This window comes from Populus nigra, chromosome 12 (genome assembly GCF_951802175.1).
Source record: "Populus nigra chromosome 12, ddPopNigr1.1, whole genome shotgun sequence".
Lineage (NCBI taxonomy): Eukaryota > Viridiplantae > Streptophyta > Magnoliopsida > Malpighiales > Salicaceae > Populus > Populus nigra.
Window position 1 is genome coordinate 8,267,135 of NC_084863.1, and position 27,064 is coordinate 8,294,198.

At 31.6% G+C, this 27,064-nt stretch overlaps 1 protein-coding gene across 2 annotated transcripts; it reads left to right on the forward strand.

Moving 5' to 3' along the window:
• The first annotated feature begins 3,056 nt into the window (after positions 1-3,056).
• LOC133668915 (protein LUTEIN DEFICIENT 5, chloroplastic) lies at positions 3,057-27,064 on the forward strand. 2 transcript variants are annotated; one of them, XM_062088919.1, is made up of 16 exons: positions 3,060-3,363; positions 3,509-3,680; positions 3,773-3,992; positions 4,106-4,177; positions 4,276-4,386; positions 4,769-4,960; positions 5,102-5,263; positions 5,941-6,036; positions 6,108-6,209; positions 6,767-6,799; positions 6,883-6,963; positions 7,060-7,142; positions 13,731-13,862; positions 23,883-23,943; positions 24,078-24,143; positions 26,588-27,064. In XM_062088919.1, the coding sequence occupies exons 1-16, from the start codon at positions 3,252-3,254 to the stop codon at positions 26,774-26,776; spliced, it is 1,884 nt and encodes a 627-aa protein (XP_061944903.1). In that variant the 5' UTR covers positions 3,060-3,251; the 3' UTR covers positions 26,777-27,064. The 2 variants fall into 2 exon arrangements, with proteins under 2 accessions (XP_061944905.1, XP_061944903.1); XM_062088921.1 differs by lacking the exons at positions 23,883-23,943; positions 24,078-24,143 and having other exon boundaries at positions 3,057-3,363; positions 26,588-26,677.

A 27,064-nucleotide genomic window follows, 5' to 3' on the forward strand; every position in this document is an offset into this window, starting at 1 on the left:
TGCTTTAGTTGAGTGGCACCTTAAAGAATATAGTATTCCAGTAAGGTAACATTTTTCCACTGTATAGATTTAGATACAATTGTATTTAATATGGAAATGTTTGTTTGGAGGAGTAACGTTTTATCTTTTTGGAATTGGAATTTATGTTTACTAGCAAAAGCAAAAAACATGACTTTGTAATGGATCTTAAAGATCAATGTTACACACACACACACACACATGTTGTAATTATAAGTTACACACACACACACACTCTCTGAATTATATAAAAGAGTGATTAATGATTAATTGTAAAGAAAACAACGGGTGTTTGTCTTTTAATACATGGTTAATCATTTATAGAACTATTTCAAAATGTTTTTATAGAATCTTATTAATATTAATAAAAATTGTTGCACATGTGCAGCGTTGCGACAATCGTACTTCCAGAGCGGGATTAGTATAAAAGGGTATGGGCGAAAAGAACAAAGAATTATTTATCCTTTATCAATGAAACCAAAGAAATGAGAGTTGCCACTTAGTATCATAGTCATTAAGAAACCTATTGGTCTGTCAGAGTCTTGGTAAGAGGACAAGTTGTGAATAAAGATGACATATCATCCCTAAAATAGCTTATATAGGATTAACTGCATTGCTATTTATCTAGAAAAAAAACTAAGGTTGTTGTGTTTTCTAATCGTTGGTCTGTCTAAGGTTTAAGAAAATATTTTTCGATAAAGAGGTTATTATCTTATCAAGTTAAAACCTAGTCATTCTAAAGTCAAAACATGAAAAAAAGGAGAAAAATTGTCTTTTTATTTAATATCGAAAAGACATCTTACATATAAGTTCATAATCCTAGATATTAAAGAAAATAAATCTTTCGTAAAAGATTTAGAACATATACAATAAATGATAAAAAAATCTCTTATTTAACATCGGAAATTCATCTTACGTATAAGTTTGTAATCTTAGATATTGAATGAAACAAAATAAGTTTTTGTATTTTTTTTTAAATATAGGTCAAATTCTCATGGTTTTAATAAATTGGTTACTAAGTCCAAAAGATGCATGTAAAAATAAAAAAGACTATTTTTGTGATTTTTTATATGCTAAAATATGCAAAATATAATTTATTTTTAAGAGACTTAACCATATGTATACAAATAAAATGTGTATAAGGTGCACTTGGGGTGAGACTAACAAATAAAAACATGTCTTAGATTAACAATCAATTAATGATGCAAATTACCATATGTAAAGTACACTGAGGGTGATGCGTTTTTCTCTTATATAACTATTCTCTTTATCTAGACTCTCACAAATCATAACTTTATAATCAAACCTAAACACCATTCAATTCTAGGGGACAACTCCGACATTTGATATTGTGCATATCACGACACAATGAGTGAGAATTGATTTTAAAAATAAACTAGTAAGGGTCACAATCAAATTTGAAAGCACATTTCGTAACGAGTGAAAATTGATTTTGAAAACAAACCTACAATGTGTTAGAATTAATTTTTAAAACTAACCTACAACAAGTGAGAAGATCTGTAATGAGTGAGAATATTAAACAAATCAAAGTCGAATGAATTTGCAAAGTAGATTAATTACAAATTAAAAGAAACAAGATTTTTCAATCACAACTCAAAACAATGACGAAATCACAAACGAGTCCAAGCTTAAATAAAAATAGAAGTTAAAACTCAAACTTAAAGTGATATCTATAAAAGATAACAACTATAAAAAAAGAAGCGTTTTCTCCAAAAACATACAATTCGACACAAGGCTTCAAAACCACCACAAAACGTATGTAATGCATAACAAAACAATTTTAACTTTAATAAATTTGATTTTGAAAACAAATCCCATAACAATAAATCAATTATCACATCAAAGTAACACAATACACACAAATTAAATCAAAACCACACTGAAACCAAAATCCTTATGCCTGGAATAATCCAATCAATCAAAAAGCTAATTTGATCCTCCCAAATATATCGCGAAGCATAGAAAATTAACTTAGAAAATTAACCTTATTTCAACTAAATGTTTTTTTAGTGGCTTCATACTCTCATTTCAAAAATATAAAAAAGATTAATAAAATTATTCGGTAGATTAAAATAATAAATTGTAAAGAAAAGATATGAAAAATGAAATGATGAGCATAAATGATTGATATTTGAAATAAAAAAGACTTAACAAATAAGCAATATTTTAAAAGAAAAAAGAAAAACATGGCTTGTTGGCGATTGGTCACTCCCATGTTAATTTTGAAAGAAAAGTAAGATAAAATCAAATGGTGATAAATATCAAAGATTAAAATGCTCATATGAAATGCATCAAATCTTGAAAATTCTTTGAAAATATTTGAAAATCTTCAATCTTGTAAAGGAATCTTGACAATTTTTAAAATTGATTATTTTTTAGAATTATTAGTAAATATTGATTTTTTTTTAAAAATTAATCATAATATATATATATATATATATATATATATATATATATATATATATATATATATATTGATGCACGGGTGCACCCTTCATATTAATTGGACCATATTAGCTCTTCTTTATCTCTTTTCTTGGTTCAAGCTCTACTTGATTTATTTTGAAACTTAACGCAGTTTAATGGATTTTATTGTTGAAGTAAGTTTGATTAAGTGCGTTTTAGAAAAAATAATAATAATTATTTTTTATTTAAAAATATATTAAAATAATATTTTTTTATTTTTAAAATTTATTTTTGATATTAATATCTTAAAATAATCTAAATATATATACATATACATATATACATATATACATATATACATATACATATATACATATATATATATATATATATATTTTTTTTTGCCCCCCCCCCCCCCCCCCCTCAAGAAAACCGAAATGCCAAATGTAGCGTAAGTTTACGACACTGAAAAGTTTTCAGCGGGCAGCACGCGGTCAACTGTCTAATCTAATGTAAAAATACATGGATAGCAAACACCTGTCTACTAAACCACTGTACTTAAAGCGAAGCCTAGCTTAGGTATATTTGGTAGAAAGATTCCAAGTGGAATAGTTTGTTTTGTAGCGGTTAGAAATCGAGGAGCGCCAGCCATATAATGATAAGAAAGGAATGATTTACAGATGTTGTCTTGTGCTCTCTTGTCTGGGCAGCGTTGATAAAACATACAAACACTCGCACCATCCGATGATGTTCGTATGAGCAGTGTCATTGGAACTCTGTGTCTGTCACATACAGAGGACAAGTAAATGGCTGCCAATATCTCTCTCCTTAACGTCCCATCATCACCATCCATCTGTGTTCATAAGCTTCAAATCCCACCCATCATCACCTCATCTTCGTTTCCTGCCATACAAAATGGTAGTCACTAATATATAATTGACTATTAATTCTTCTCTTCTTTAACTTCACTACTGACTGCTGACACCTTGATATACAAAATTACCATCTAATCTTTTTCTATGTTTATACGTAAAACTTTTTCACTAATTTTGTTTTTGTTTAGGAGGGAAATGTAAATTTAGTAGCATTCTAGCTTGTGCTTCTTCTTCAAATGGGAGAGAGCCGGAGTCTGTGGACAATGGCGTGAAGAAAGTAGAGAAGATTCTTGAGCAGAAACGACGGGCTGAATTGTCTGCCAGGATTGCTTCTGGAGAGTTCACAGTGCAGCAATCTGGGTATTTTATTTTATTATGCTTTTAATGTGCTAGCGGGTTAATTTTTGATAGTGACTACGATTTGTTCCTCTTTTATTTCTCATTCCAACTAGTTTTCCATCTGTATTGAGGAATGGCTTGTCAAAATTGGGAATTTCAAATGAGATTCTGGACTTTCTATTCAAATGGGCTGTTGACATGGACAAAGATTATCCGAAGATTCCAGAGGCGAAAGGGAAAATAAGCGCCATCAGGAGTGAGCCCTTCTTCATACCCTTGTATGAGCTTTACCTCACATATGGTGGTATTTTTAGGCTGACTTTTGGACCCAAGGTTTCTTTCTTCTTGTTCAAATCAGATTTCTGAAATCAGTTGTAGCTGATTACTTAGAGGGCATGTATATCAAATTATTCATGGGTTTTGGTCCATCATTTTTTTGTTTGCAGTCCTTTTTGATTGTTTCCGATCCTTCCATTGCCAAACATATACTGAGGGACAATTCAAAGGCTTATTCTAAAGTAAATTGTTTTCCATCTATTCATTTACCTTTTCCTTCCTTCTTTTAAAAGTTGATGTGCGAGCATTTTCACTGACATTCATTTTACTTGCTATGCAGGGTATCTTAGCAGAAATTCTAGAATTTGTCATGGGAAAAGGACTCATCCCAGCAGATGGGGAGCTATGGCGTGTCCGAAGACGTGCTATAGTGCCCTCATTGCATCAGAAGGTATTCTAATTACTTTACAGGTTCAAGATTGACTCGTTGGTGCTTTGATATTATTGGTCTATATTCACACGATAAGACTCTGAATGTATAAAGTTTCTCTATTTATTGTCATAGAATGCCAATATTAAGCTGTTCACACGATGCTTATGCTTTATTTAGTGAAGAGTTTAATGGAAAAAAAAGAGTTCAAAAAACCAAAAAATTCCGTTGGCACCATACTTTTATTCATGAGGCATATGACTAGCAAGATCTCTGACAAAATGTAGATGTAGAAACTATTTGATCCATTGAGCTGGTTCACCTTGGATGAACCTCAAAAGTTCTTTCTCGACAGTCTTAAATTAGTTCCTTTGGTCATGATTTCATATCCTTTCATTTGTAGTATGTAGCAGCCATGATTAGCTTATTTGGAGAAGCAACAGATAGGCTTTGCAAAAAGCTAGATGCAGCTGCTTTTTATGGGGAAGATGTAGAGATGGAGTCCCTCTTCTCCCGTTTAACACTGGATATCATTGGCAGGGCAGTATTTAATTATGACTTTGATTCACTAACAAATGATACTGGAATAGTTGAGGTACTTTTTTTGCTTTCTATTTTATCTTTATTTTCTCAAACCTCATTATTGTTTATTTTTCAGTGATGTGCATTTCATTCCATGAAGTTGCTGCACGTTACTGCTTAACACATTTAGTTTCCTCTATTTCGACTTTTGCAGGCTGTTTACACAGTTTTGAGAGAAGCAGAGGATCGAAGTGTTGCACCAATTCCAATATGGGAGATCCCAATTTGGAAAGACATTTCACCTAAGCAAAAGAAAGTTGCTGCAGCACTCAAACTGATCAATGATACACTTGATGATCTGATTGCTATTTGCAAGGTAAAGATGACAATTATTTGAGCAGCTTTGTGCTTTAGTATACAAGTAGGTGTGTATTATTATATGAATGTAACTGTGATGCAACATATCCATGGATATGATAGCAGTTAAGAATCTCTTTTGCTTGATCTAATTTTATTTCTGATGGTGCAAAGATACTTATTTTGGAGGAATATAAACAGGGAAAAATAAAAGCAAAGGCTGTTCAGTCAGCACTTGTTAGTATATTAACAATTGGAGGCTATTGCCATTGGGAATAATCAGTCCAGAAGTTAGTTATTGACTGCTTGTTTTGTGATTACTGCCTGTCTCACTTCACTTGAATCTGTCATGTGGATATGTAAACATGATTTCTATGAACGTGCTAATGGATCTGTATGTGACAATGATATTGCATTGTTGGTTCCTCGTTCCTGGAAACTGTAAATATGCCTTGATAGTACTAAATTCATGCCTACTTTGACATATCTGGAAGGGTTAACATCTTTCTTGAAGACGTACCTGGATCAAGCTTTGAATTGGAATTCCTGACTCAACAATTGGATTCACCTATCTTGGCTAATGTTAGCATGCAGTTTATTAGTAATGTTGTAGCACAAACTTGATTCACATCCTAAAGTTGATTAGTCCTTGTGCTGTTTTATCTCTACTTCATATGCTTATGTGTGCATCTGCAGAGGATGGTTGATGAAGAAGATCCACAGTTCCATGAGGAATACATGAATGAACAAGACCCCAGTATTCTCCACTTCCTGCTGGCATCAGGAGATGATGTATGTAATTTGCTAATCAAGTGTTTGCTGATAGCTCAAATAAATGCAAATTTTCTTACTGCCATTTACAGGTTTCTAGCAAGCAACTCCGTGATGACTTGATGACAATGCTTATAGCTGGCCATGAAACATCTGCTGCAGTTTTAACATGGACCTTTTATCTTTTATCAAAGGTAATGCAAAGTCAAGGTTCAGTGATGTAGGAACTGAGCATGCACTTTAATGCTCTTTTATATATACACTCTTCTTTCTTCGATTGCCTCTCTCGACACCTGTTTCATGAACATACAAATGTGATTTCATTATGTTGCTCATTTTCTTTATTGCATTTTCATTTCTTAAGTTTATAATTTCTTTGAATTTTTTACCAAATTTTCGATGTTATGTTCATGATTGTAAGTTTCCAGTGAAGCTTGGTGGTGGTTGTTGTTCATGATTCTAAAGTTTTTTTTGCACATTGCAAATATAACAAAGCATTTTTTTAGGAAAAAAAATGATACATTGAGCAAAAGAATTAATACATTGCCAATATCTTCATTACCATCTTGAAGCCTTCTAGTTTTTCAACAATTTTTCTTTTTTTGGAAAATATATTATTTTAAACATTGTGCAAAAAAATTAACTCATCAAACTAGGATGAGATGCATACACCGGTAAGCATTCACACAGGCTCAAAATATATGATGATTGGAGGTTATTATCGTAATTGTATTCTTTCTTATGGTTGCAGGAGCCAATAGTTATGTCCAAGCTCCAAAATGAGGTATCATAGAGTTTCATGCACCGTGCTTTGAATCTTCCAGTCCTATGATTTTTATCTTAACTATTTCTCTTTGTAATATTTAGGTTGATTGTGTTCTAGGGGATCGATTTCCAACCATAGAAGACATGAAGAAACTAAAGTACACAACTCGAGTAATTAATGAAGTAAAAAGACTAACATTGTTCTTTTCATATTTATTTTCTAGTGAATCTTTCGTATCACATTATGGCTTGAAGTCTTATTTCCCAATCTTTTTGCAGTCATTGAGGCTCTATCCACAACCACCAGTCTTAATTCGTCGCTCTCTTGAGGGTGACATGCTCGGAAAGTACCCCATAGAAAGGTAATTCCATTAATTCACAGTCAACTCTGAATTTTTCTGGTTATTGGATATGCATTTTTCTGGTTATTGGATATGCATTTTTCTGTCACTTTATCATCTAGAGTATGACATGTTTCATTGAAATTCAGGCACAACTGAGAGAGTAGATTGTGGTATCTAATCCGAAAACATAAATGCTAATATGCCTTATAAATCCCAAAATTAGCTAGTATCAAGAGTTTCAAAAGCATTGTTGTCAGTATTTTTGGATTCAAATCAAATTATTGTGAAGATGGAGTAAAGATTTTCTACTAAGAAAACACATGGTGTATATCCAAGAGGGATTTTAATTATAGAAAGTAAATTGTGGAGGGTTTTTTTTTACTCAAGGATATGAAACAGATTTTATTGAGCTTTTCCTTCATTTTTTAGTCTAGATTTTTGTTTTCCATTGTTAGTCTAAATTTTGTTCTCTAATCTGTATTGTATTGAAGTACTTCATGTTAATCAAACAATAAACATAAATTCAAACCTTCATGAAGCCGTGTTCAAATTCCCAGGACCTTCTCGTTGAATCACTTTCAATTGCTCTCCACAATCTCCAATAACTTTCTATATTGTTACACCTGTTATCGTGAAATCACTATAAGGAAAGCAACCGAACTAGAGAATTTCCAAGAGAAAAGAGTGTCCAAAGCCAAACCAGATAGTTTCCAAGAGAAAAGTGTATCTATGTTCTTTTTCTCCATGCCCACACATGGTTTTCTACTGTAAGTTATTTTTTTAAAAAGTAAATTATAATTTAGTCTCTTTGGTTTTGAAAAGCATTAGTTAGTCCTTGATCAAAATTAAATATTAATTCTTTTTAAATTTTTTAAATTATCATTTTTAAATGCCTTTAATTTTGTTTATAGTCGGTGAGATTGTAAAATTTAATACCAGATGAAAGACATTATAGAAAAAAAAAATTATCATGAAAACCAACAAAATTATTAAGTTACAATCGAATATTAAACACATGGACTCAATATTTAGTTTTTTAAATTAAAGAGACTTAAGTAATTATTTTACTAATTTGTAAACTTAGCCACACACGAATCAAATAATAATTTACTCCTTGTTCAATGGCTTCTTTTGCCCTAAACTATTAGGGTTTTGGCACATTGAGGTCTGTATTATAATTTGGTTAATTTTATTATTCAACTATTATGTTTTGGTCTAATATTGTCTCTTTGATTGATTTAACTTTTATCATTTATAAAAATCCTTTTTTTTAAAAAAAATAATTTAAGTTTTGGTATTTGAAGTTGAAAATCTTCACATGCTAATGAAAATTGAATATACTAAAAAAATGGAAATTTTCACATTTTAAAGACTTTGTGAGATCAAGAAGCATTTTTTTATATTTTTCTTAAATATTAAATATTGAAAAAATTGAAAAAAGTAGAAAAAAAATTTGGGATGGTCCCAAATTTTGTCGGCAAACTTAATATAGATTAATTTTGAGGAACATTTATGCATACATTTTAAGAATCGCACTAATATTATCTTGTAAATTCACATAACCTTCTTAGTGCTTTGAGATAATTCTTGTTTAGTTTATATTTTTCATAATTTATTGAACTTGTCTTGCTCCGATGATAAAAATAAAAATAAAATTTTGACTTCAAATTTTTTTGAAATTATTTGTGAAAATGAATTAATTTTCTTTATTAATATCTATAAAAAAATTCAATTAAAAATGTCAAAATATGAATTTTTAAAAAGGGGTTCTTGGTTACTATCAAAGATCAAATTAAATGGAGGTAAAATAACATTATAGTTCGAGGACAAAACTAATCAAATACAAAACTAATCAAATCTGTATACTCCTTAATATGCCACAACCTTAATAGTTTAGGGTTAAAAAAGGTCATTAAACCATGTATTTTTTTAAGAACTTTTCCTTCTAATTTCGTGGAAGACTTTGGAAGGAGTTCTGGAAGGAATTCTAATTGACTTGCTGCGTGGTTACATATAAAATCTTTTTTTCTTTGAACAAGACATTTTTATACTTGTTTTTCAAATAAGGTAGTTTATGCGAAATAAGCTTGTGAAAAAAAAATGGTTAAAACAAATTCAAATTAAAAAAGAATGCTATTGCAAAACAAATTCTTCTACATCTAGTTTCTCGTTACATGGAATTGGAAGAAAACAACTAAAAAAGCAAAAAGAAAGGAAGAAAAAAAATACAAATTCAGCTTATGATCAATGTCATATAGAATTGGATGCAATTAATTAATGATCCATACTCAAAGTTGACATTCAAAATTTTCAGTTATACTTTTATGATACCGAGATATTATGAATATGGAAACATAATAGTTAACATACAAAGAAATTTTTTCGCTAAACACTCTAAAATACAAAACATAAGAGGATAGATTCACTACTCTAAATATATAGAACACATCACCACTTTAGATATATAGAGTTAAGGTATAAGTTCATTTCTCATAAAAGAGATACAAAACTTGATAGTTTGTCAATAGACCAAGTCAAAGGCCTTCAATTGAAATATTTGCCAAAGATTCCTATATATGGTCTGGATCGTAAATGTATACTTGGAATAACCCTTCAAGTATAGGGAAAACCCAAATTAACATAATTAAAACTAAAATAAATAACTTTGACAAAAAAAATACTAGACAAATATTAACTAACACACATTTTTTACTTCTAAAAAACATAAACAAACACTTAAAAAACTTAAAAAATAAAACAAACATGACTTCCTGTAGAAAACTCCAATATGAAAAGATCACATTCTGGACTTGAAAACCACATATTGTAAACTTATTTTTTCCATGCGTTGAAAACTTCACCCATTTGCATTGCCAATACAAAATCAAGTAACCCCATATCAATAGGACATTAGAAGATTCATGTGCCATGTTCCCCCGGTTGAAAAAAACTCATCCTCAAGTTCAAATAGTTCTTTTCCTGATCTCATGGAAGTCCAATTATAACATTTTCATGATCTTTTATGCAAGCGTTGAATTGGAATCCTTTAACATAAGTTACATTACTTTTCATGTCATAGATGTTCTTTAAATTATTATGAAAGAACAAATCAATTCTCTCATCTTAATCAACTTTATTATATTCTGAATTAATTAAATATGTTTATGGATGATGTTAAAAACATTGACAAGTTCAATTTTAACAAGCACACGTTCTTGACTTATAAGAAACAAGGATACTTAGAAAGCTTTTAAAAATTAAAACAGATATAAAATAACAAACCTCCAAGTCTAGAGAAAACCCAAAATAACATAATTAAGATCAAAATAAATGACCTTGATAGAAAACTAGACAAATGTTAACTAACACACTTTCTTGACTTCTAAGAAACACAAACTGACATATTTAAAGCTTAAAAACTAAAACATACGTAACTTAGTGTAGAAAACTCCAATGCATGCATGATTGTACAATTTGAAAAGATCATATTCTAAACTTGAAAACCACATATTGTAGACTTATTTGTCCTTGCAATGAAGACATGCAAATTTGGTTTATGGGATGGTAGTAAACAACTTCAAAAACTTCATCCATTTTCATTGCCAACATAAACTCAAATAACCCAACATCAATAGAACCATTAAAGAACACTCCTATGTCATTTTAGATATTGAATCCCTGTTGTATTATCAAAATAAATGTAAATTAGTGTATATTCTTAGATTTGCAAATATAACAATTGAAGTGCTTATAAAAAATGGTAAAACCAATTGATACCATGATTGGGTTAGCAATTTGCCTCCACACTTGGGGGTCATTTTGTTTTGTGATAATGTTTTTTCTTGAGATGGAAACTTGTTAGGTTAGCAACTCACCATTTCAAATTTTTAACTCCTGAAAAATGAATTAAACAGTCATTTTGTTATATTTAAGGATGATAAATTTTGTTATGGATGTTGGTCTCTTGGGGTTTAATTAATCCACTTAGTGCTCTCTTTTAAGAGTTCATGCATATGAGTTTTTGAGCTACTACAAAGCCATTCCATTGGTGGAGTGCTACAACTATTTCGGCTATGATCTTTGTACGTTATGAACTCATCATATCCTCATGATATTGCTTCCATAAATTGATAACACTTTATCATAGAGATAGCAAAGATAGGATCCATAGGAGGTACAAATACACTTCCATGTTTTACTTTGTTTGAGTTGAGGCTTAACTATTGATTGTTATACCATTTTTATTTAATCTTTAATGTTTCTTCACTAGAAATACAAACTTCAACATTGCTCGAACACTTGCCATTCGTGCATTATTTTTACCTTCATTCGTTAGGAGGCCTAATAAGCTTTGGGCTACATAAGGGGCAGTAGCACTTCCTCATCCCTATATCCTTACCCGATCCACTCCTTCTAGGCTTTGGACTTGAGACCTCCAAATAAAACCAAAGTATTAACAACTGGGGTTTTTATTGGAATAATGAAGCTTAATTGTTAAGAGCTTAAGAGATAATTGTGCTTATAATATACCATGTTTCCAATAGTCTTGGCGGCCAGCTAATTACTTAAATTTTGGAATTCAATCATGTTCCCAATGGATTATCGATGTTAAAACTTCAAATCCACAATATTTTATTTTTTGATAAAAAAAATCTTCTTGCACATGGCTTTCTCATATAGAAGGATCTGCTTTTCCTTTGCAAGGAATGAGTATCAGTTTCATTATCTATGTGATAGGATTCGCTATCATCTGTCCATCTGCTAACTGGGCCTTATTGCTTTTGTATTCTTCATCTTGCAATTTTATTAACATGTTGCTCATCGTTTCTTTAGCCCCTTCAATCATTCTAAGTTTTTTCACAACAAATTATACCCTTTATAATCTGCCTCCAAATTAAATTATTCCACATAAGGAGTTTGGTTATGATATTCAGGTCTCTTTTAATGTTTAATTCAGCTAAGACAACTATAACAATGAGTGTTGAATTAATACCACTTTTTTTTTCTTCTCCTTGATGCCAGGGCATCTAGCCATCCATTTCCATCTAATGTGGTGGAAACTTAGAAATGCCATGACACTTGTCACCTAGAATTCAATTTAAACTAAGTTCCTGTTTATTTGAAAATTATTTTCCAAACTTTCTTATATTTGTTTATCATTAGGAAAGTTGGTTAATAGAAACACTTTCCAATCAAATGAAAATTTGAATTGGTTTACGGGAAAATGTTTTTTTTTTTTGCCGGAAAACACTTTCAAGAAGATGCAAAAAAATTCAAAAATATCTTGTTATTTGTTAATTATATCAAATTTGGTCTTCAATCTTTTGATTGCTATATATTTTGTTTTAATTTTGTTTTCAATTTTGTATCTTAGAATTTGATTTTATACCAACTTTGATCATTATTCTTTTGATTGCTATTTGTTTTTCTCTTATTTTTTTCTTAATTGAAATTTTTTATCTATCATATTTGGTCCTATTTTTTTTATTGCTATGTATTTTATTTGAAATAATTTATGAAATTATAATTTTTTTTCAATTTTATCCCCTTGAACTTTTTTATCTGTCAGATTTGGCCCATATTTTTTTAATAAAATTAAAAAAATTAAAACATTAATAAGTTATTATCTAACTTATTTTTCATAACATAGCCAAATACTGAAAAATATTTTATAAATTATTTTTCATAACACTACCAAATATAAAAAAATAATTCATTTTTCAAAAATTCACTTTCCTTAAAAATTACTTTTAAAAAATAAATTTAAAGAAATTACTTTGCAGACAAATATAGCCTAAAACTAAAGACTTCTCTATCTCTCATCCTATAGTAGCATAGGTATTGTGTCATGCCAACACATGGTTTAGATTTAGATAGTGTATGACTTTGTTATCTGTCCTTTCTAGACGGCCAGACTGTCACTAGCTAGACAAAATATCTCCTAATATGAATTACATGGAAGTCGTAAACAAACCTTTTCTTTCTCTTAATTGAAATCATAGCCATTTCGAAAGAAAGTAATCTGAATGTCCAGTTTGCTTTTGCCAACTTTTGTTATGTCATTAGACCAAAAGTCTCTCGAACAAGTTACAAATATATTTTGATTTATGATCTAAATAGGAGAGGTTTTTAACAAGTTATGGAGTAGTGGTTTCAATAAGGCATTGTCCTTCTATTTTAGAACACATGGATCTAGTAACACATTTAATGTATTCCCATTAACTATATCACTAAAGTTCTCTCACTGCCATCAATGTTCATTGCAAACCTATATAGGTACTAACTGTTTGCTATCTCATCAACAGGTTTAGTCATTGTTCCCAAATTCCCAATCCACATTTCATTATTCTTATTATTACAAATGTTATTATGATGCTTCAAAATTAGACTTTTGCTAGTAATTATATTCCCTAAGAAGTTTATTAAGGAAGATGATGTTTGATTAATTTTACTCAATCTCATTTATACTGTCATTCTTCTATGGAATTCTTGCGCAATGATTTTCTGGATTTGCCTCATAATCATTGATTAAAATGCTAAGGTTTAGTAACAAACAACAATATTGATGGATGCAAAAGTTAATGTTATTGTCTTGTTGGTGGACAGGGGTGAGGATATATTTATTTCGATCTGGAACCTCCACCGCAGTCCAAATCTTTGGGATGATGCAGATAAATTCATTCCTGATAGATGGCCTTTAGACGGGCTCAATCCAAATGAAACAAACCAAAATTTCTGGTATGTTGCCCAATGTTATCTTATATTGCATGAATTAAGTGGATTTCACCCATTTTTTACTTCATCTGTGACTTTATTACATCATGTCTACAAATAGAATGAAAAGGTGGCAAATTTCAATTTTATTTATTCTAATAAGTTTGATTGCTTCTAACAAAATCATGTAAATGATGCATAGCTCTCTAGTAAATAGTTTGCATACAACAAATTAGGAACTTGATTGCAAGGGAGAAAAGAAAAAGAAAACCCAGCTCTAATGCAATTTGGAGAGGATAAATTTGCATATGAAGAATATCAACAAATTGAGTTAGTTGAACACACTACAAAGAGGGAAGTGCATAGTGTGATTAATCTTTTCAGGACTAAGTTTCTGAGCAAAAAGGATTAAAATCACCATATGTCCTTGTACCAAATTGATTTGGTACCAGCTCTTATAAATAAAAAAAAAGCTATAATTGTACCCCTCTATCATACAGAGACAGATATGTATGGTGATTTTGATCCGCCAATTAAGTTGTTAGATTGGTAATTCTTTTGCGACTATTATGTGGTTATGCTCACTAATATTTAGGTTGTTAACTCATTGAACAATTTTATTGCAACATTGTGACTTGATGGCTTTCTCAATAATCATTGCATAATATATTTTAAATGGTCAGATACTATACACACTGTCGTGTCAAATTATCATCTAAATCACATGATTTTGTATTATTATAGTTTTATATTTTTAGTCTTTTCTAACTCATAGTACAATTGTCATAAAAAACTCATAGTCTTGCTAATGAGCTGTAATTCAGTAAGCATGTTGCATCTTCATATCCTACAAGACTCGAGTTAAGATCTCCTTGTAAACCAAATAATGAACAATTAATATTTTTGTTGGCCATGATAGTGTGATCATGACACTTAATCGAAATGAACTTCCAATTTTTTTTTTCATTTTTCTTGCCATCAACCATCTTCATCTTTTTTCTTCATTTCAGTTCATTTTAGTCACAATTGTGTATAGAGTAATAGAGATTGTAGCAGTTCTCCCATTTGGAATTCAGGTTGAAGAACATAAGTGAATAATTGGTATCTCCTTGTAATTTTTTAATGGATCATAGTTCTTTGCTTAAACTTGTGAAACGATGCAAAGACCTTTATACCATGTCTATAAGGTTTTAGTCTTAAATGAAATCGATCACCAACTTGTAAGGTCCTTTTAATCCTTCTTTGTTAGCTATATGCACCATCCCTGTTGTTCCTTTAATTATTCTCCACATAATTTGATCATGTTCTCCTTTTTTAATTCAAATAAAAGTCAAATACTTCAACTGGAAAGTCTCAAGCAAAATAGGGTTTGTGATCGATGAGGTTGAGCATATAAAATCTCACAGTGAAACCTTATTTACAATATGGTAGTTAGTATTGTATCACAAATCAGCAAGTAAAGCCACTTGTTCTATTCAGTAGGTGCCTCTCTAGTCATACAACTCAATTAGGTCTCCAAATATTTATTGAAAATGTTTGCTTGTCTGTTACTCTATGGACGGTATGCTGTTGAGACTCTAGTTCCACTCTTCTCGAAGAACAAAGTTCCTTCCAAAAGGATTAGGATCCTTCTCAAAGATGATTGTGGTTGGCATCCTATAAAGGGATTGCTATGAAGCATTTAGGTACTGTTGGTGCAGATAAGGTCGAGACACTAATGAAATGGGCACATTTAGTCAATCTACCATCAAGCACAAAGCTCACCTCTTACATTAGACTTTGACAAACTTTTAATAAGATCCATGATGGTGTCAGAGAGTAAAGCCTTAGTGACTAGTAGAGACTGCAAAGGGTTTGCAACGGATTGACTTGTTAGGTTTATAGGTTGCTCTAACAAACCACATGATGTGTTTCTATTGTTTCTTCCAAAAGACTAACTCATTGACCTTGAGTAATTGTTATCTCCTAGTAGTCCCCTGCAACATTCCTGTGTAATAACTCGATAATGTTTTGTTGAATCATAGTAACCTGCCCCACTACCAACTAGCCCTTGACTTGCTACCAACTAGCCCCTTATGCTCAATACTATGATGCCATAAATAAGTAGGATATGAATCTGGATTGGCTTCCAGTTCTTGGGATAAGAGTCTATATAGTAGCATCTGCTTCCTAAGATGCTCTAAACCTATCCTATTAAGTCCACATGTATTGAGGGGATAAGTAATATAAATTATATCTTGAGACTTCTCCTAACAACTTAAGTTATTGAGTTGAGATGATTATTTGACATAATATCAAAGCCTAGTTGACCAAATGATCATAAACTTGAATCTCACTACCCCATTTTCTCTTCTAATTAAAATTAATTAATATCACAAGATAGCATTTGTTTGTGCAAGTTTCAAGCCCAAAAGGCTTTCACTTGAGAGAGTATGTTAGAAAATAATATAAATCATATCTTGAGACCTTAATTAATATCACAAGATAGTGTGTGCTTGTGCAAGTTTCAAGCCAAAAGGCTTTCACTTAAGAGAGTGTATTAGAAAATAATATAAATCATATCTTGGGACCTTACCTAACAGTTTAAGCTATTGAATTGAGATGATTCTTTGACAAGAGTTAGTAAGCTAGGTCACCAGGTGATCTGCAAGGTGCAGTAGCCCACTAGGTGATCCTTTCTATTCTTGCAGATAATTTCATAGTGAAACCTTAGAAACTAGTCAACCATACATGTTGACTAGTGATAATTATCTTGGGTGCATGCAAGTATTTTAGGCTTTAATGGTTGGTATTGACCCTGAAATTGATGACAACTAGAACAACTGCCACCGTCTCTTTCATAGGTTGTGGTGGAACTATTGAACCTAGTAGGCATAAGATTTATTTGTGTAGGGGAAGAAAAATGGTTTGGAGACGATTTAGGGAGTATTTTTTATGCATCTTTTTTTTTTTTATGGAAACTTAGTTTGTTTCCCTTGAGATTTTAGTTGGTAATCCTTTTTCTTGTGTTTTAATATAAAAGAGTACATGAAAGGAAATTGGAAATTTTGGTGAGTTTGATATTAAGGTTATTCAAGTGTTAGTTTTTATTGACTTATGTAAAATATTGTATGCTTTTACTACTTTTTATTTACTTATTTAAGTGTTAAGTTTAGATCTAAAAAATCTTTTAGTGCTATTGGTTTGTCCTTTGTGTTGGCTGCACCAAGTTTTTGGATCAAAGCATGTCTTCTAGGCTCGGGAATATGTATTGATTGTGGCAAGACTAGGGAGTTTAAACATGAGATAAAGGGATGATCTTATATTGGATTGTCAACATAAGTGGCTTACCTGACATAGTAGATGTTGTGTTGAGAGCAACCTATTGATGGTTGTGTGCTGGGAAAAAATCGACTACATGAGCAAAGTTTTGTCCAAAAGGAAACATGAATGAAGGCTTGGACCCAGAGGCATGGAAAGATAGTTTGCATGCTGTGAATGATGATGTCGATCCTTTTCATGATGATTTCAAAAGCAAACTACAACCACTAGGGTTGCATTGAGACGATGTTGAAATGTTAATCCTAGGGTGTTATCATCATAAGTAAATCATGATTTTGAGATCAGGGATTAAGATGGATGTTGCTGGCTTTGCTAGTTAAAAAGGTCTGAATCATCTTTTAAATTGGCTATGATGGATAATTTCTTTGACTGCATATATCTTGTTACAGTGGTGTTTTTGATGGCTGGTGGGACAGGTTAGAGGAAATGTGGTTGTCGTCAGGAATTTGATGGTGCGAACATAGCAAACTAATTGAAGGAAATGTTCTTATCTGTTGCTTACAAGTAGAATTTGTTATAGACGTTACCAAAATATGTGACAAAAGGTCATTTATTGGAGGTGTGTATGAGAGATTTTGATGAGTTGTATTTGCAGAATGGTTTGACATAACCTGAAAAAGTTGTTACATCTCAATTCTTGTTGGGGAAAAAAAAATAATTTGGGGTCATTTATTGGCATATAGGGTTTGGACTGTGGAGGGGGTTATCAATTTAGCAGGAAAAGCTAAAAGAGCATTTGTAAAGAAGACTTTTGATGAACATGGGTTTTATTGCTGTTCAAGCATCGAATGCTCTTTATGAATCCAAAACAGCATGGATCTTATCCAAACAGCTTTGCAAAGGCCACAAAAATTGATTTGGATTGTTAAAAGAGTGACCTCCAAATAAACAAAGGGCTTTATATTCTGGATAGCTGTTTCTTGTTGTATGGTGACCATTGGTCTCGTGAACGTCTAAAAAAAAGGCAAGATGGAAGAACAAACATGGTTGAGGCAGAAGCAGTAATTTTGAGGATGGTGAATTTGAATTGTATAGCTCACGTAGTAAGGATGGCAAGAAGATTGAATTAGCTCTTACGGTTGGAGAGAGATTGATATTGCATCAGGTAATGATGTCTAGATTGGTCAAGAAGAATGACAAAGAAAAGGCACATTCTGGACCAGTGTCCAATTTTGCATGAAGCTTTGTATAACAGCAATAGATGCTGCTGGTACCAAGAAGCTTCGTTCTCAAGAGGAGGTGAAAAAGCTAAATTTTGTTTATTTGTGAGAAAGCTAGAATTTTTTTCCAAGAAAAAGAAAGTCATAGAAACATGTTTATTAGATGAAAGTGTAAATTGTTTTCTTGGAAAAACATGTTTTTTATTCTCTAATTTAGTTCAACTAATTCTTAATTTTCATTTCTTTAATTATTTTACGAGAAGGGAAAAATTTGCTCTCAAACTATTATATATATCCTAATTGACTCCCAAAGCTATCTATTCTCTCCACCAAGTACCCCATTTATTGAGATTTTACTCAATTAACCTTTATCATGAATTATTAATGAATGCATTAATTTTGAACATGACTTCGTATGTGCCTTTTACTTTAGCCTATTTTTGGCATGAACTTGAGGCTCCTTTGAATCATCGTGGAGCTAAAAATCAAACCATGTTTGCTTGAGCCTTTTAACACACGAAGGGATGAAAATCTCTTCTTATATTCGTTCATTCACATGCATCATGTGGTTGAGTTATAGTAGCAATAATTACTTGTCATGAATATTTAGCCCCAAATGTTTTATGAAGCATCTGTTTTGTGCCAAGGCCTAACTAAAACTAAACGCACATGTGAATCTCATGAAAATCAATAGACTTTTCAAGTCTAGGTAACAATAGGAAGTTAATTGAACCAATCCTTAGAAAAGGAGCTCCATTTGGACAATCAATGGATGGGGACTCAATTGGGACAAACATAGTTTGTGGGTAAATCAATCCTTTTCCAGTTATTTTAAATGTAAGCCAAGCAAATCTTTTTTTTTATAATCTGGAAAATTTGAATTCAATAAACATGATTCCTTAATTCTAAAAATGATTCCTTAATTTTCCATGAAGTGATGTTTTTAGAAAAACAACTAAGCTTGATAGTATTAGCAAATTTTTTAGCGTGATAGGATTTTTATGGATTATGTCCACATTTTGCTTAGAAGGCCTAGGTTAAGGAGTTTAATGGCATTCATCAAAGCTGTCCAAATATAGTTACCAGAAACATGGAACATTTATATTGTGATATTGGATTTGAGTAGGATAAACTTGGATCAATTCGTGGATTAGGAGAGTAAGTTTAATTGGCACAATATTTTAGGTTGTTGCATGCTTAAATCATAATATTTTGATTTCATTTTGAAGGAAAGTTTCAAGACTAGTGATTTTTCAAAGAAGTAGAAATATTTTTTAATTATTACAAGAAAGATAGAGTTAAGCCATGAATTAAAGTGTTGGGCCATTCTTGCCAAAAGAAAATAGGTTGAATTGTTATATGAAAAAGGTCACCTAATTTAAAACAATGGGCCACCCATATGCTCCCAAGTTTTGGGCTTTAGGAAACTCGCCATCAAAGACTAAGGGCTTGTTTGGCCCATGCATGTTGTGTTGTGCTTATTATGTTGATGCAGGAATTTTTTTTAATGCATAGTTTTGTTACTGAATATAATTTTTTATTTAATTATTGGATTGAGCTAAAACTTTTCACAGTATTGAAAATAAAAAAGGCCTTCCAGTAATGCCCGCAAGTTAATGTTCGACATTTGCTATATTTTCCTAGTTGGCTTAAGATTTTTGTTTTTTATTTGGTTTAAAACTTTTTTATTATCTTTCAAGTTTTGTTTAGGATTTTTATTGCTTTTTTTTTTCTAGGCTTCCTAGCTTGTTTAGGTTAATTTTTAGATTTACTTAAGGAGTTGTAAACTTCTTATAAAGGTAGATTACCTGGACAAAAAATATTCAGTAATAAAATTTCAAACTAATGTTTCTATATGATCCATTTTTTAGCACAATTTTGTGTTCTTGTGCTTGTTGTCTTTCTTGTGCTGTTTTCATCTACGCTAGTTAGTATCAAAGCCCAACTATCCCAAGTTATTGCTTACTATGTGCTAAAATCCCAAGGTATTTTGTTTGTTGTATGTTTTTAAATAATAATAGTTGAAAGAAGTCATAAAGCAGAATGTGTTAAGGTAAAAGGAGATGAAGAGGTCCTCTTTCATAAGAGAAACGTTAGGAGTTGCTGATAGAAGACATAAAGAGAAATAACAAAATTAAAAAGAGATGTTTAAGAACTAGTGATAGAAAACATGTAAAGACAAATTGCAAAATTAACTTGTCGGTTGGTGGAGGTGAGGAGCTTGGGGGATCATGGATCCATTACTTGTTTTGATAACCCGTTTCAAAAGCATGAATAGAGAAAGTAAGTTCTTGATCGAGATGAGTATCGTGGAGATTTTGATGATTTTTTTTATGGTAAGATAGACGCGAATTGATATTCTCCACCAATTTATAATGATTATACTGATGACTATATCATAACAAATGACAATAATGCTAATGATATCATTGATGATGTTCTTGTTGATGAGATAGAGGTTAAGTGCAAGGAAAATATAAAAGGTGCTAAAAAAATTATTGATTTTGACTATGTTGATCATTTGATTACAAGGTTATTGTTATCATAAATGTAGATGTGTTCATAGGTTATATGAAACACTACACGTATTGATGAAATAAGTTCAAGGTTTGCAATTCATTACTCTAGAAGTCAATGGAAGATAAATAATATGTAAATTGTTGTCTTTTATACAAATTTTAAGATGAAGAGTTTGAAGTTGATGTCAAATTATTATATACTTGAAGAGAAGAAAGAAAAAGGGATGAAAAGTCTTGATTGGACATCCATGAGATTGAGGCATGAACAATTTGAACTCAATGAGAAGTTTTTTCCACCACAAGGACACCGATGTAGAAGATTTTTTCCCTTACATGGAGTTTTATGTTATTAAACATAATTTTTAATTTGATCATTGGATCGAGCTGAAATTTTACTAGGAAATTCTAGAAACATTGTAATGTATAAGGGTAAAATATCACAGTAATTGAAAATCTGGAAGACCTTTCGATAATGCCCATAAGTTAATGTTCAAGATTTGCTATACTTTTATAACTGGTTGAGGATTTTTTTATATTTAATTTAGAACTCTTTTATTATTTTTCAAGCTTTGTTTAAGAGTTTTATTACTTATTATTTATTTTCAGGTATTTTAGTTTGTTTAGATTAATTTTTAGATATATTTAAGGAGTTTTAAACGATCTAGAGAGTTAGATTATTTGAATAGAAAATATTAAGTAATAAAATTTCAATTTAGGATTTCTATGTGATTCCATTTTTAGCATAATTCTGTGTTTTTTTTCTTCTTGTTTTTTCGTGTTATTTTTGTTTGTGTCATATATTGTGTTGTTTTGTGAGATTGGACATATTAAACTATTTGATTATGAAAAATTATGCTTTACTAAGACAAAAATCATCTAACTTTGTAGTAATCTATTGTTATGTTGTTTGAATTGAAATTACACATCACTAAAATTTAAGAGATTTTTTTTAAGAAATTAAAATAAATTATTTGAAAACATAAAGCCTTGTATTTATAGTTGGTTGAGTGCCTTGTAATTAACGTAGAGTCTATATGTGTTGTCTTTAATCCTAATCAAAACCATTGGGAAAATATAGTCTGTTGTTGGGTTTTATTATGCAAAATTGTATTGATTAAGTTACAACCTTTTCTAGCACATCTTTTTGTAAACAATAAAAAGGTGTAAAACTCATTGGTTCTTCTTCCATTAGTGGGATTCCATGATCATGTATCCTTGCAGGAGGCAACCTAGTAAGCTCTGCAAAAGCTGCTTGATACTCAACAAATATTTTAGATAAGCTAGAATCTTGTTCTTTGATTTGAGATAGGAGACAACCTTCTTGTCCATCATTTTTTTGCTACATTGTTGTGCTCTAGTCATTTCAAAAGTATTTAATAGGAGTTTATGCATATACTTGATCTCTATAAATTGTAGACTAGCATCAGTAGAGCCTTGTAAAACTAGTTTCTTTTCCATCCCATCTACAAGGACACTCCGGGTCTTTGTTGTTGGACACTACATCTCCAAAAATAGATAGCACTAAACCCCCAAAATCATGACATAATTTTTGAGTTGCACTATAAAAACATTTCCACAAGGGCTTCTACAGGTGTTAGATGGAAGTGTAGCCTTTTGACCATATTTATATGCAAGACCTTGGTGTTAACCCTGCCCGTTACCCTAAGGGTTTGAAAGCTAGAGAAACCCTTAACGGTGTTAACAGAAACATGATTGACTTCATCCTCATACACCTCTATGTCATAACAATATTTACCTTATTTTACCTCTTCTATAGTGGCATCTTCTATATGAATGCTTGCTCATATATTTGTGGTCTAGGGACACTTTTTCATCACAACAATGAGATTTATTCTTGGCCATTTTATCCTTCATGTGGATATTTTTGTGCAAACCAATAGAAATACCTTTACTTAAAAAACTCAAAACCTCCAATTTATTAAAAATAAATATATTTGAAAAAACAAAGCAAATTTTCATATTGCATTCAAATCCCTTCATTTTTTCATGGTTTTTTTTTTTTAATAAATTAGGTTAGATTTGGTTTTTTCATATAAGGTTATTTTTGCCAATTTGGATGAAAATATATGAGATAAAGTAGATAGGAGGATGACCATATATTTATGGATAAATTGGAAGCAATTACACTTGTAGGGGAAAGCTGAAGACTAGACATAAATATTAAGAACTAATTGAGCTAATTTCCTATTTTTTAAAATCAAAGTCAATATGTTTGGTGGCTCTGCTTTGGTTGTAAAGCAGTTTGGGTTTTCTAGGCTGGTTGGTGTTTGTGGTATAGTTTGGAGTAGGCAGGCCTTGTTGGGGTTGTTAGGTTTGTATTTGAGGTGTCCTTTGGGTGTTTATGTGTTGTTGTTTTCTGGTACGTGTTTGTTGAAAATGATGTGGTGTTCTGGTGAGAAATGGAATTGTTCATGTGGCTGTGGAACTAGACGGTAGTTCTGGTGATAAATGGAATTGTCCTTGTGGTCGTGGTACTAGAGGGTGGTTGAAGTTGGTTGTGTTCTTCGGAACCAGCCAGGCCAAAGTCTTCTTGTAGGTTTTCTGGGAAATACATGGTCACTGGTCATTTCGCATGCTTTCCAAGACCAGCAAGATCATTATTAGTGCATATTTTTAATCAAGTTATGCTGTGTTCCACAACATGTCTAATTCTTCGATATGGTACTTGAGGTCTGCTGTTTTGCCACAAGTATTTAACGGCTGCCTGAAGCTTAATACCTCCCCCAAACCTACTAGGTATATTTGTTACGGAGTCCTCGCAAGTTAAAGCAAATCCAACCCAGTGACCATAGGCTTTCTCAAAAGGCATCGTCATCTAAGAAGCAAGAGGCATACCTAACCTCAAAAGTGTCCTAATTTAGTTTGCATTATGGACTTGGACTTTAGTTATTCTCCAAGAAACTATTATGCTTTTTTTTTTCCAGTGAAAGCAGCTATTTTCACGTTGCTATTTTAGTCACGACGACATAATATCTAATCCCCATCCTTATGCAAGTCAATGACACCATTAGACATTGTTCCAGCTATTTGCCCTTCGGTGGAGGACCACGGAAATGCGTAGGTGACATGTTTGCTTCTTTTGAGGTAATGTGTTTCCAGATGATGGATTCAATATAACATGATTTACTGTCATATTATCCTTTACTGGAACCTGTGATGTTTCTCATTCAATCGTTTGTGATTTGCAAAAGTTAATTGTTCATTACACTGATTTATAGGCTGTAGTGGCCGTTTCCATGCTTGTTCGGAGATTTAACTTTCAAGTGGCACTTGGAGCACCACCGGTACGTCATATAATTTTGTTGCTTGAATTGACTATAGTTAAACATTTAGTATAAAGTCTTACCTATAAATTAGTTCCTATAGTTTAATTAATTAGTCCCTCTTTTATGAAATATAATTCAACACTTGTGCTTTTGTATCGATTAATTACTTAGTATCTCGTTATTCTTCCTTGATAAATATGGTGATGTGATGTCATTGATTTAGTAGTTTTTTCAAAAAATGCCCTTTCTTCTAATTATTTATTTCCTATCACCTATTTCTCTTTTATTTTTCGATTAATAAATATATAAATTGAAAAGAAAAAGGAAAAGAATTTTAAAAAATTATTATTATAATTAAGAAAATCCAAGCTTATGCCTTTTGAGCTCCTTTAGATTTCAAAATCCAGTCATCTTTTCCTACAAAAAATGGAAAACCAAAAAGAAAAAGGAAAATAAAAAACCACAATAAAGGTCCCTGAACACATAGACAACAAAATTAGATTTCAGATTTCACATGCCAATGATTCTGCCCAAAACTTATCAGTGTCCATTGTCAACCTCATCTTTTTACCTCGGACTCACCTCTTCTTTTTGCCTTAGCCAGTACAATAGCAACCATTGCCAACCTTTATTCACTTCTTCATCTTCACCTCTGTCTCTCCCTCCCCTCTTCTCTCTTCCATTACTAGCACAACAATCACCATCGGTAGGGATAGAATTAAGTGAATTTGTGTGAGAAAAGCAATTTGCTATACATGTTGAGATGGAAACATTAATTCTTCCTTGTATATGTAAATTTCAGTGGAACTGTACAGATTTCTAACAGTTGAGTTAAATCCTATTACAAGATCTGGGTTTTGTTGTGGTTTCTCTACTTGCACTTCTTTGATATGGTGGTGACGATGGAGTATGGAGTGAGAGAAATGAGGAGAGAACATGAAGGCTATCTAGACATGAAAAGAGTCTAGGTATTTATGTAAAAAGTAACAAATCTGTTAGGTAAATGCTGGTAGGAGGACTGTCAAATTATTTTTCATCATAGAAAGAACTAATTTATTCATTTCAATAAATTAGAGAATAATTTATAACTAGTTCAAACATAAACTTAATAATATGGTATTCTTTGATGAGTATAAAAGTTGGGGAAATTAATTCAACTTGTCTTTAAATTTTTAACTCATTCTCTGATATGTCTATAGTGAAGTATAATTGTTCCCAAGATCATTCTCCTAGTAGATATTTTCATGCAAACTTGCAGAAATATCAACAATCCAAATATTAAACTAATTATCTTAAAGGTTAGTGAATTAGTGCGCCAAAAAATTACCATGAGCTTTTCTTAATTTAAAAAACTCAAATAAAAAAAGGTTACAAAAATCATAAAGAATTCGATCACATCCTCTGAATCTGAACCTGTTAAGCTTGGCTTAACAAAATGAAGCAGAAGGTAAGAAGCAGGGGAGGAGAAGAGAGAAACAGAGAATTAAGAGTTAAATGATTCTGTTATTTCTTTCGTGCCCTTTATGTAATCCTCTCCACCCTTATATACTCCTTCCCACATGCATTACACGTGTCCATGCACCTGCCGACTACCCTTAAACTGCACTATAATGACTATAATAGTTGTACAATACTTCCCCAGCTGTAACAGAACCATTGTCCCTTAGGTTAGGACCTAGAGGCTAGTTTGTCTTCCTATATATCTTGATTAAAAAAACATGCGGCTAGCAAAAACTGTGTTTGGTAGTATATCTTGCTAATATTTTTCCAATCAAAATATAGCCCCCAACACTTATATGCCTTTGATCACTTGAGTCTAATGTCGCTAAAAACATGTCAAGAGTAGCTTTACAGGTAAGTTTCCACGTTAAAAAAAGCGTGACTAATTAATTTTAGGGCAAACTTACCAAAAGTTCCCAAACCAATATAAGTATTCTTTGTTGGGTCTCCAACCTATTTTTTTAATTTCATTTGAATCCCCAATGTGTCAATATTCTCAATTAGGTCGATCTGTCAGTTTCAGTTAACAAAACGGAACTATACCCTTCATGCTTTTTTATATATATGTTCTATCACTGTCAGTGTTCTAGGAAATTCATGGGTTATTTTTTATTTTTTTGTATAGGAAAAGAGAAGTCGTATGAGTTTTGCTTGATTACTCAATTGTTATGTTAACTGAAACTAATGGAAATATCTAAATGAGATCCATTGCTGCATTGTGGATCTTATTGAAACAAAAAATAGGTTGCAAATCTAATTCAGATTGCTCATATAGGTTTAAAACTTTGAGGTTTGCTTCATGGAGCACTTAAAACGATTTGTCATCTAAATGTACTCAGCAGTCTGTAGAACATCATATAATTACACTTGAGTTCAAATCCAACCAGAATATTAAAAGATTGGAAAAAGGAAAAACAAGATGCAGTATTTTGGATATATCTGAAGAAATAATCTTTCTACAGGTTGGAATGACAACAGGAGCAACAATTCACACAACAGAAGGGTTGAAGATGACAGTCACACGACGAACAAGACCTCCCATAATGCCAAAACTGGAGAAGACAATGTTTGAAGTGGATGAATCAACTAGTGGTCCTGAAGGAGAGACCCAGCTGGGTCCGAAAAGTGAAGTTTCTTCTGCCAATTTCTGATTGCTATCTTGTTAAGATCAGCTACGCACCATATTGGATATGGCTGTCATGGAAAGGAAATAGGAATAATAAAGTAAAAGGAAATTTAAAGGATTCCCCTTACCAGTTTGAAGGTTTGAAAATATGCAACCATCCTGGAATCGGTTGGGGTTCATTTCCTTTCAAGACACAGGTACAATTCCCCAATTGGTGTTGTGTTTATTTCCAAATGGATTATATCATGATCTATACCACTGTATCAATTCCTTTTTGAGTAAAACGATTGTGGGCCAAGACAAGTTATACGCA